Below are 11,985 nucleotides of genomic sequence, written 5' to 3'. Positions count from 1 at the left end.
TAAGTGCCTTCTAGATTACATGCAAATCCATTATTCCACATTTATGCCAGTCACAGCTCTTTCCCCTAAGAAGAGTGTTCTCCTTGGTGTTGTACATCAGTCATGCACATTTGTAATGGATGGTCCTAACTCTGAATTCAAACCAAAGAGCAAATGACAGGGTCTCTTCCAGGATTTCCACACACTACCAGCATCTTACTAGAACTATCTCTTCTTGGGTTGGCAGGATTCTTTTTTGTGACTGTGAGGAGACTGCTGACTGTTACTGAGTCCTTTCTGTTTTCTTCTATGTGACTATCAGCTTCCAGGGATCTTCTAGCTCTGCTCCCCAAAGTGGAAGGAGCACAGGAACAGTGTTGTGAAGGAACTGCTTCCTTGTATCCCTGTACAGCTTAAAAACCACTGCCTTCAGGCTGAAGGCTGTGAAACATGACACAGGATCTTTGTGTATTTAGGTGCAATTTTGCCACAGTCTGCTTCATCAATGCAAGGGCTTCAGGTGTCCACAGCCAAGCCCTTTAAGCACTTTCTGGTATGCCTCAGGAATAAAGACAGGAGAGCTCTGCCTCGGAGGAACAAAACCATGGCAACGTGCATCCAGACTCACACACAGGCCTTTAAAGTCAATGAATGTATCACTCACCTTTTCTCTGTCCTTCAAATATTTTAAGCTTGATTGCAAAAATGACAGAGTTAATGTCCTTTTGGCAGTACCAGATCATTACCAAGTGGCAATAGCCACGAAGCTTGGTGGGTGAGCTGTATATTAGGGAACAACCTGTCCCCAGGGTGAACAGTACAGTAGGGGATAAGGTTGCCCAGAAAGGTTGTGAAATACCCTTCCATCCTTGGAACGGTTGTGGCTGGCTTTATCTACTGATGTTCCTGCTCCAACCAGAAGGTTGACCCTTGGATTTCTCTTTCAATTAACATACGTGATTCCTTCTCTTGTCAACACCTATTCTGTCTTGCTACCTCCCTTTCTCCTCCTACCTGGCATCCTTGCATCTTGACTAGCAAAGGCAGCTAGCTTGCTCACTCTCAGCATACTTCTTTAGATTTGGATTTTCTTGGACTGGGCTTTCCCACCATCTAACCATTCAGCTATTCTATCCTGATTTTTTTTTGTTTTGTTTTGTTTTGTTTTGTTTTGTTTTGTTTTGTTTTGTTTTGTTTTGTTTTAGTACTCATTGTACTAAAACTAACACTTGTTCAACTTCGGGTATTTCTTCATTACCTTGCACAACACTGTTTTCTGCATTTTTTAAAGACTTGACCCACACTGTTCCTGTAATCAGGCTTGCAGTAAAATGTTTAGCACATAGTACAGCTTCCTTCCTTTCCTCCACTTCCCTGTTCCCCTGATTTCTTAGAGCTGTTGCCATCACCTTCTCCTTCATCCATCACCCAACAGCAGCCTGACCCTCTTTTGCTCCATTTTATTTTTGTTGTTTCAGTCCTTGCTCTCCTTCACTACATGCAAGTGCTGTGCACTAACTTAGTGTTTTGTAAGTTTTCTCTCAAATGATTCCCATCCAGGGCTGCAATTATATTTCTCTACCAACACAGCCAGAGGAGTGTCTACTCCTTACTCTGAATGGTGTAAGCCACTCTTTGTGGCTTTGCCTCTGCCTATGCTCTGAATTATCTTCTGTCTGAAAATGGACTCTCAGAGTCTAATTCAGTCCCTAAGCTCTCAACATTTTATGCTGACAAAGCTTATTCAGGAACCCAGAAGTCACAGCTGCACAAAGCAGGAAAGGAATACTCAGGCCTAGAGTACCTGCTTATACCCACAAAATGAAAACAAGCATTCTAGTTGGGTAACTTTTTTATTAGAGTCATTTATTTTAAATGACTGAGCAGTTGTCTCCACAACACTAGAAGACCACTTGAATGGGTGAACTATCAATAGACTACTGTAGTGTAACAGCAAACTGAGATTATAATTCTAATTGTCCTTTAGAAATATCTAAAACTGAAAAGTGACAAGGTCAACAAGGAGGACAATATTGCATAAGATCTTTTGAGGATTTGGTAGAAAGGAGCTTTGGGTAGATGGAAACAACCTGGATGTAGGGGAGAAGGAAAGGGAGGTGCAAGCAGTACTGTATTTCTAAATGTATTCATTGCTTAACACACACAGATCCTGACTTCCCGGCAATTAAACCGAGTAACAGACGCTCTCTATTAATCTCTCTCTCCTCCCTGATAAGAAAGGAGAGAGAATAAGGGAGAGAGACTTATGGGTTGGAAACTAAACTACACAACTTTAATGAAACAGTAATGATAAATAGGAAAAATTAATAAATATATACAAATATACAAGAAAATGGATACCACATTCCTCCCCCCTTCCCCCCAGTAGCTCTCATGTCACCACCGAGGCTGCAGGGCAGCTCTGGGAAAGTCCAGGCTGGACTCCTGGAGTCGGCAGCAGTCAGGAACTGGAGGCAGGAACACACAGATATGGGCTGGCACGGATCAGGACCACAGGCAGACAAATGGATGGGATCCTTCCAGGATGCCGGGTGAAGGAATGGAAGCAGGAAAGGCAGAAAGGGCAGGCAGCCAGAAGCAGGAAACAGGAAATCATGGCTTGGCCCTCGTGATCCCTCAAATTTATACTGAGTATGACGTATATGGGATGGAATACTCTGTTTGGTCAATTCTGGCACCTATCTTGTCCGTTCCTCCCCAAAGGAGGGATGCAGGTGGGACCTCTTTATGTTTTCCTCAGAGCTGAGCAGTGTCCTTGGCTCTGCATACCAGTCTCTAGCAGTAACTATAAACATCAAGTGTTATCAGTCCTAGAAGCAGACACTGTCTGAGAAACTTGCTGTTAATTTCAGCAAGTGCAGCTACTTACAAGAGACTTAGCTAAAAGCAAAAGTACAAGACAGAAAATCACCTTTATCCTGGCCCAAACCGGGACACTGACTCAGGGCAAGACTTGACTCTTCTCTCTCACAGGATCAGAGGTAAATATCTAAACCAATTTTAGTAACTTTTCTGATGCTTTTAAAAAGTGATCTGTGTCTTGCGTTACTGTATAGGTGAATTATAACATACCAGTGTTATAGTGCATTATTCTTGCCTCATGTTTTTCTAGATGTCAACCCCTAAAAAAAAAAAAAAGCGTGAAGCTAAGGAAAACTTATAATTCAGGGCTGGACTCATTAGAAGAAAGAAAAAAATTTTAGGGCAGTAGCTGTCCTATTAATTAAATTCTTCAGTTTGACAAATGACTAAACATACTTCAGGTTAGGAACTGCCTATTTTCATTCTGCAAAGGCACAGCACTGCCCATTATCAGGCCAGGGACTCAGAGGAGGATTCATTTGTGGACGAAAGAAACTTCTATCCTGATGCTCTCTTGGTCTAGTTCTCCAAGGAAAGAAAATAACTCTGTAGTACAGATTTATTACTGACAGCACAATGACTGCCAGAGGAACTGTAGTGGTGTGGCAACTAAACACTTGATAAATACCTCTATACTACAGAGATTGCCCCATAATTTCTGCTGCTCCATTCCATAGATATACATCTTAATAATAATAATAATAATAACAATAATAATAATAAATCTTCTGGTCTCTTGACTGGAAAACAACTGTGCAGATATTTTAAAGTCTGGAATACTCCTAACCTCAAGGAATCTGCCCATTTCTGGGGAAAATAAAATTGTTGGAACATATAGAAGGGGTGGGAGCTAAAAATCATTAATAAAACTCCAGCTAAATGCAAGTAACAGCTTTGCCTTAAATGAAACTTCTCAGAATAGGTGGCTGGGAAAAGCACATGAGCCTAAGAATTATGCCTGAATACTTCCTCAGTATCAGCTCTCGATTATATACAGATCCAAAATGATTAATGGGAAACTCAGGTGTGTTGCGAACCTATGTAGTAAAACTTACTTTAAATTCCCCTGGGAACATTACTTCAACAAATCATTAGTTAAGGACAAAAATAAAAAGAAACAAATAAAAAAACCCAACCCTGTAGCTGTCAAATCTGCACATTTATGAAAACCAAAAGCAGAAAGAAATACAAAGAAAATACAAAGCTTCATAAAAGAGGACATACCTCCAATTCCAGGAAAATAGTATTTGAATAACAGAAAACCTAAAATATATTGCTGCTCCTAAAAGATAGCAAACAGTATCTGTGTGGAAGATACAGCATGCAACTAGGCTGTTGGTTTTAGTGGGTACCAAGGCAGTGTGTTGAACACATAACATTTCTCACCAACTTGCACTGCATACATCATTTTAAACATTCAAATAGTACCTGTGCTGTCTGTTGCCTCCTTCCAGGTTGCAGCAATGGAACTGGTGTCAGCATCAGTTGGCAAGTTTACAGTTGATCTTTTCAACAAGCTGAATGAGACCAACAAGGGCAAAAACATTTTCTTTTCCCCTTGGAGTATATCATCTGCTCTGGCTCTGACATACCTGGGTGCAGACAGCAATACAGCAACAGAGATGGCAGAGGTAGGTTTGTGCTATGAAGCATACACTCCATAAAATTCCTAGCTATTGTACTGGCTGCAAAATCTAGAGTTAAATAGGAAAACTTGTCATCTCAATGACAGGGTACCAAGGCAGACTAGAGAATATAACAAGTGAATGAAAAATTTTATTAATTTTAGATCAGGTTCCTCACTTCTCCAGTAAAAGAAAATGTCTTGTGGGTATCATTTGCCGAGCACAAAGGTCTCTGACCCTGACTTCTTCTAAATTATCCTACAGACTCTACTTTATCCTGTGATCCTAGGATACGGCCACAGAGGGGATATTCCCTGTGAGACACAAACAGCTGATGCCAGTAGCTCCTAACTAAGTGGCAGAAGACTTGCAGACCCCAACACCCTCCCTTGTCTCCCCTCGCCACAATATTTCTATCTTGATCTACGCTTCCCTTAAACAACCTCCTGGCAGTCCAGCAGAAAAATAAGGAGGGTTTTCACAGATCCACATGGTCCAACTCAATCCATGCTCTAATGCTGCATGGTCACACTGATGGCTCAGGGGCTCAAAGGGAGCTGTAGTGCTCAGCATTGCCCAGCACTCTCCTCTGTGTCACCGCACTCCCTTTCAGGTCCCTCTGTACCATTATTGTGGGGAGCACCACCCCACAAATGCACCCCACAATGCACATATGCATTGTTATTCTTGAGACCAACAGCTGTGGGAGGGGGGTTCAGCTTTTCAGTGTGCAGACAGGAGCACTGCATTGATGCTTTGGGAAGGGAACAGTGCTGCTCATTGTTCCTGTATGGGACTGACATATACCACAACTTCAGCATCCCTTTGACTAGGTACCAAAGCAGCACGTTGCACAATGAGCTATCACATGGAGCAAAACAAGACAGCCATCTGATGTGCATTTGTCTTTAAGCCACACCGGTTCCTTCATGTCTGTTTCTTAAATTTGTAAACTCTGCTTGCAGGTTCTTCACTTCACTCAACCAGTAGGGAATGAAGGCTCTTCTTCTGGGACCAGACCCTCTCGGGGACAACCAAAGAGAAGGAAAATGGTATCTATCACAACTGAAATCCCAAGTTAAAGAATCTCCAGAGTCAGTATGTCCAGATACAGCTTTGGGAGTCCAGTATTTCTTGTCTGCACCCCTCTTTGAAGTGCAAAACCCAAGATAATTCATAACTGGTTTAAGCTCAGTTCCTTTCATTCAGACTCTCAGAAGCTGGAAGAAGTCACTGGGATGTCTGGAAGATTTGTTACATGGCAAATCAGTTAATCCAGTCATAAACAGAGACCTGCAAATTGCAGTGATGATAAACTTGGGGAAAAAAAAGGAACCCAAATCCCTCTCCCACGCACATAGCTCTTAGCATGCTTTGAAAACTTAATAGAAAAATGCAAGTGCTGAATGTATGTCTTCTCTTTCCAAGGACACAGAGCACAAGCAAGCTGAAGACACCCATTCTGGCTTCAAAGAGGTCCTTACTGCCATTAACAAACCCAGAAGCACCTACTCACTGAGAAGTGCCAACCGCATCTATGTGGAAAAAAATTTCCCATTACTGCCTGTAAGTTACACCTCAGAGAGGAGTAAGAGAAGGTACAAAAAGCATTTCTCATTTAAATTATTTGCCATTAATAGAACAGGTTTGAAGCTGACCCTGAATACTGCAAAAGAAGAGCCCTGGATTCCAGTGATAAACTTAGATAGGAAATACCAGTTGGTGTGCTCAAAGTATTTAAGGAAGCATTGCCTTTTGTAATGTAGGGATTCCATTTCATGCAGGCTTTATTATTGGAACCCTCAATGCAACTGTAAATGAGATGTAAATAAGCACATGCACAAGATATGCACAGCCTTACTTGCTTCTCCAAACAAAACTGGGATCAAAAGAATGGAATTTTTCTGTCTTTTAGTTATTTAACTCTTAACTCACAATCCAACTGAGAGTAACAAGAAAGGTCCTGCAGTCCTCTATGTCCAGAAAGCTCTCAAGAAGTTCAAGAGCTAACAAATTCTCTTTGGGACTGAAAATCCAACATGGTATAGAACTTATTTCTTTATTTGGTTGTTTTGTTTGTTTGGTTTTTACCCCTATTTTTTTCAGAGATACATACAGCTCAGTAAGAACTACTACAAAGCAGAGCCACAGGAGGTTAACTTTAAGACAGCACCGGAACAATCCAGAAAGGAAATCAACGCTTGGGTTGGAAAACAAACCGAGGGTAAGCTGAGCTTACAGAGAAAGAGCAGCATTTAACCAGCTTCAAATAACTGATCCAGATCTCAGTGAGCTCCTTGGTGACACTGCCATGGACTCTGGTGTGTTCTGCTTTAGCTGGTCTTCAGCTGCAGTGCACTCACGTACCACAGGCGGAGCAAACGGGGTGAAAACACCTCTGCCTAGTGGTGTGCTCCAAGGTGGTGGGGATGCCTTCCTATCTTTACCATCCTGCACTGGTCAGAGGTGCTGGCCTCCTTTCACCTGGCATAACCATCTGGAGAGGCATCATATGGCTATTTCCAGCTGTTTGCCATGGAGCTTTGCCAGTTACCTTGGAAAGGAGTTGATGCCTTTCAGCTAGGCAGGAGAACAAGGTGACAAACAGCTTTGGAAACTGTAAACAGACTGATTTATGCTAGGGGAGTATTTTAGGGAGTAAGGCACTGTGCATGGAATTTTTCACTAAGGAGCTGAACTGAGAGAAAAACAATCAAAACATGTCCTCACTGTGCAAGGCTGAAGTAAAGCCTGATTCTTTTAATTCTAAAAGGCAAAATCAAGAATTTGCTGAGTTCACAAGATGTGGCAAAACACACCCAGCTGATCCTGGTAAATGCCATTTACTTCAAGGCAGAATGGGAAACAAAATTTCAGGCAGGAAAAACAGATCTGCAACCCTTCCGACTGAGCAAGGTAAGTCCTCCAATATCCTTCTTACATTAAACAGCCTGGTGACAACAGCTACTGCTGAAATCTTTTGTAAGTCTTTTAGGTATCCCTTTGGTAACTAGACTCTGTAAAAAGCTGGTTAAAGCAAAATGTCTCAGTGCTCAGCTCACTGCAACATTAAGATGCTGCTCAGGTAAATGTTCACAAGCTCCAGATAACAGCTACTGTTTCCAAAAGCACTAGAGTCACTTAAGACCATTTTGTAAAACATTGGTAAAAGGGCTGGACTGTAAAAACATGCTTTCCAGAGTCCAAGCCTCATGGACAGAAACTGCTTGCCATGTCATTGGTGAATATGGTACCTGGGCCCCTTGTGCAGTGCAGCCTACCTAGAGGCAAATATAGGAGCTGCTGCAGGGTACCCTGAATGAGTGCATGGATGAGCAAGACTAAAAGAAACATTAATGTCATGTTTCCAGAAGAGATGTCAATAAATTCATATCAAAAGACAAGAGCTTTGGGCAATTTTCACCAACTGTAATTTCTGCCTTTTGATTAGCGATCATACATTGGCTGCTCCATTGAATGAAGGGACCTAAATGTTAAGCAAGGTTAAATACTTCTATAAAGGTTAACTCCCCTCATCATGGACCCCTTTGCTCAGACATTAGTGTTATCCTCTCTTAAAGGTTGTGACATAAAGAGCAATGAGCTAGTTAGTTTTTATTGCCAGAGAAAGAAGACCACAGAAAAACTGCACAGCACTCGTGCTTTGAAACCATAGCTGTTTCTCTGCTGTAGAGTTGTAAGGTCATGTCACATAGATGCCCCATCCCTCTAATCCTTGCAGACATTTTTAACTAGCTTCCTCTCTCCTCTGTGGACTGTGTGTTTTCTGGGAAGAAAAGAAAATCAGTCAGTTAATCCCCCAACAAAATATTCTGGGGCAAACATCAAGATAGGCAATACTGTCCAGTCAAGACAAACTTCAGAAAATGAACAACAAATCACTGTTATGAAAGCTGCTTACAAAAGTTTCCTCTCCCTCCACTGCACTGGGTCATTGTCATTCTTCCTTTCCAGGAATGCTTTCTAACTTACAAAGAAATATTTTACAGAACAAGACCAAGCCTGTGAAGATGATGCATATGAGAGATACGTTTTCAGTTCTCATTATGGAAACAATGAATTTCAAAATTATTGAGTTGCCGTATGTGAAACATGAACTCAGTATGTTCATCCTCCTTCCTGATGACATCAAAGACAGCACTACGGGTCTTGAACAGGTAAAAAAGTATGCTACATCCATTTTGTACCACTGCCCAGTCATTAAAAAAAAAAAAAAACCACAAAAGGTATCCAGATCTCCCCCTCTGAGGACATCCTGTTTGATCTCCTAGCTGACTTAATTTATTTTAATACCCATCTAACCCTGTTCTTCACGTCCCAAGAAAGTGCCTTCACATTGAATGCCCTTAGTTTTGTAAGAAATGAAGAGAGTAAATACTGTACATAATCAGATGCTTAGTTCTTCAATAGCCCTACTCTAAGGGCTTAAATCTCCCTTCGCTGCACATCCATGAGGGGCTGTACTGTAAAAGTAGTCACAGCCTCTTCCTGAGGTAACTTGCATGGAACCCACACCTCTTCTCCATGGCCTGGAATTTTACTCACTATCTTGTTCTCATGATGTTTGTGCCACACATACATTAATTTGCCATCTTAAAACCTAGGATTTTGTTGAGATTGCATTTACTATAATAATGAGGTCTGCCACTCTAGTTACTACAATTGCAAGACCGGTACATTCTTGGCATCTGTGATGTCAAGAATACCATTCATTGCTCATTATTTGAGCTGAGCTGAGCTGAGCCCTGGAGACATGGTGTGCAGGACACAGAGTGGCAGTGAAAGCTTTTGCTGGGAGCAGTTTGCTTTAAAATTGCTCAGGCAATATTAGCAGTATTAACACCTGTTTCTACTGAACTGCACCAAACCAGCCCACACAGAGCTGGCAATCTCCTAGTAATTGCCTTCAAAGGAGAAATGAACTACCTCAGGGTATAGCAGCTGCAGGTGCTGAGTGCCCTGTTTTTCTTTTGCAATGAATTTGGCAGAGGTGGTACTCAAAACCCTGCAGTATTAAGACTCAAACGTTTGTTGCACAGTCTGCCTCTGATCACCAGTAAAACAAATCTATATTTTGTGCTTTCAGCTAAATGTTAAGTTTGCCATTTAAAGCTCTTTTGGTTAATTAAATTGCCATAAAATTGATTCATTCATAGAAAATAAATTGTTCTTTTCATTGCATACATCAAATTCCTTCTCTTTCTTAAATGATAGCTGGAAAGAGAACTCACGTATGAGAAGCTATCCGAATGGACTGATTCCAAGAAGATGACTAAAACTCTTGTGGATCTGTACCTACCTAAGTTCAAAATGGAGGAGAGATATGACCTCAGCGATAATCTGAACAGCATAGGGATGCACAGTGCCTTCAGCAGCAATGCTGATTTCAGTGCAATGGTTGAGAAGGGTAATGTGCAGATCTCCAAGGTTTTTCACAAGTCCTTTGTTGCAGTTGATGAGGAAGGCACTGAGGCAGCTGCTGCTACTGCTGTAATTATTGCATTAACAAGTGCATTTGCGAGACGTGCTCTGAAATTTAAGGTTGACCACCCTTTCCACTTCTTCATCAGACACAACAAATCCAAGACCATCCTCTTTTTTGGCAGATTCTGCTCTCCCCTAGAATGAGTTTTTACTTACTCCCAGACAACACCCAAGGTTCACTGTTCGATGAAAAACAGTGAACTGCAGAGTTAAAAGCTCTTCCTTAAAGCCATGTAGCCATATGTACTGAAAGTGCACATCATTTTTCTTCCTCCTCCAAGTAAGGCAGCAAACAGAGACCATTTTCAAAGATCATTCCTCTACTACTCTTTTCCATGGCCTTAATGAGACAATCCTCCATGGAAAACAGAATGCAGAGTTTTGCTGGCTTTGCTGTTCAAGAGTAAGGTGGAGCTGCAAAACCTTGCTGCACATAGGCCATCATCTAGCCCCATGCTGAGTGCTGATTTTAAGAGAAATGCAGTTCACCCCCTTGCATTTCCCAGAGAGGAAAAAAATCTCTGAAAGAAAAAAAACCAAAAACTTTTAGAAATCTATATGCTCTGTTTTAGTCACTGGGAAATCTGCATTTATGTTACAATGCAGTTTCTTTATGTTCATTTAAAATTTCAAGAATGTTTAACAAAATTTAATACAAACCTAGAAAAATCTCAAAAGGTCCATCACCTTCCCCTGTCTTTATACACACGCTTTACATCAATTCTCTCCTGCCCTTGTAGCTTCATGAAACAAAGAAGAATGGAGGGAAAATGGTCCAGCCCTTAACATTTAATTGCTGACTTCTAATCACTTTGCATTTTTTTTTCCTCATTTCTCTAAACTTTGTAGGTTATGGTTACTGAGAGTTCAAACCAGCAAAAATGTTAAGAAAACTATGAGCAACATGCTTCTTGCTGCATTTTATTGATACGCAACCTGAAACCTCTAGAATTCAAACCTGCTTCCTCTTTATTTTAACATTATACCTGTTTCCTGGCTAACATTTGCATGGTTTCCTTGCTACCTATATCATTGGTCAGTGTATGATTTACATAATGATTCATGGTGGATTACATAACTTCTAAGTGTATCTCAGCAAAGGTAGTTATCATAGAATCATAGAATCACAGAATCATAGAATTGGCTGGGTTGGAAGGGACCTCAGAGATCATCAAGTCCAACCCTTGATCCACTCCCGCTGCAGTTACCAGCCCATGGCACTGAGTGCCACATCCAGTCTCTTTTTAAATATCTCCAGGGACGGAGAATCCACCACTTCCCTGGGCAGCCCATTCCAATGTCTGATCACCCTCTCCGTAAAAAAAATTCTTTATGGTATTCACAGAAACACCAGTGAGACATTGACTGATGCTCTACTACATAATTTTACCACGATATAGCTTTTACCCAATAAATGAACTTGGTGTTATGTTTGTGCTATTCAGGACAAAGACTTACCTGCTTCTCTAAGAGTATTGCATAAAGTACCTCGCTGGAGCATGTTTCAATTTTCGCCATTCCAAATCAACCAGCTCATGATTTCCATTGACAAAGATGACAGACTTGGTGTCTTATTTCCACTATGCTTCAAAAAGTCCCAAGAGTACTGTTATTCAGCATGTTATCCTAAGCATTTACTAAACATACCAAATCAAATTAAACTGTAATTAGCAAATTTGTACTCATTGAGCCAAGGCAGTTGAACTGCTCATTTTAAGCACAGGAGAGGTTCCAGATGACTGGAGGTTTGCCAGTGTGACACCCCTCTGCAAAAAGGGCTGGAATGAGGATCTGGGGAACTCCATGCTCGTCAGCCTGACCTTGGTACTGGGAAAATTATGGAGCAATTTGTACTGAGTGCACTCACATGGCAAGTGCAGGACAGACAGGGGATCAGGCCCAGACAGCATGGATTCAGGAAAAGCAGGTCCTGCTTGAGAAACCCGATCTCCTTCTTTGACCAAGTGACCCTCCTAGTGGATGAGGGGAATGC

The 11,985-nt window shown here is 41.4% G+C and overlaps 1 protein-coding gene across 2 annotated transcripts; it reads left to right on the top strand.

Moving 5' to 3' along the window:
- Window positions 1-2,936: 2,936 nt before the first annotated feature.
- On the top strand, window positions 2,937-11,545 carry LOC139792776 (heterochromatin-associated protein MENT-like). Of its 2 annotated transcripts, XR_011724394.1 has the most exons (9): window positions 2,937-2,981; window positions 4,317-4,493; window positions 5,453-5,539; window positions 5,916-6,053; window positions 6,594-6,711; window positions 7,261-7,403; window positions 8,498-8,665; window positions 9,723-11,096; window positions 11,347-11,545. XR_011724394.1 is itself a non-coding variant. In XM_071736573.1 (8 exons), the coding sequence occupies exons 2-8, from the start codon at window positions 4,326-4,328 to the stop codon at window positions 10,134-10,136; spliced, it is 1,236 nt and encodes a 411-aa protein (XP_071592674.1). In that variant the 5' UTR covers window positions 2,937-2,981; window positions 4,317-4,325; the 3' UTR covers window positions 10,137-11,545. The 2 variants fall into 2 exon arrangements, 1 of the variants encoding a protein (XP_071592674.1); XM_071736573.1 differs by having other exon boundaries at window positions 9,723-11,545.
- The last annotated feature ends 440 nt before the right edge of the window (window positions 11,546-11,985 follow it).

The sequence above is a fragment of the Heliangelus exortis genome, chromosome 2, assembly GCF_036169615.1.
Source record: "Heliangelus exortis chromosome 2, bHelExo1.hap1, whole genome shotgun sequence".
Taxonomy (NCBI): domain Eukaryota; kingdom Metazoa; phylum Chordata; class Aves; order Apodiformes; family Trochilidae; genus Heliangelus; species Heliangelus exortis.
This window is presented reverse-complemented; position numbering and strand designations above follow the sequence as displayed.

Excerpts from the sequence above, each read along its gene's own strand:
- LOC139792776 (XM_071736573.1), top strand. The coding sequence starts at position 4,326 with ATGGAACTGGTGTCAGCATCAGTTGGCAAGTTTACAGTTGATCTTTTC. Across the intron at positions 5,540-5,915 it reads AACCAAAGAGAAGGAAAATG|GACACAGAGCACAAGCAAGC; the intron begins GTATCTATCACA and ends TCTCTTTCCAAG. Across the intron at positions 6,054-6,593 it reads AAAATTTCCCATTACTGCCT|AGATACATACAGCTCAGTAA; the intron begins GTAAGTTACACC and ends TATTTTTTTCAG.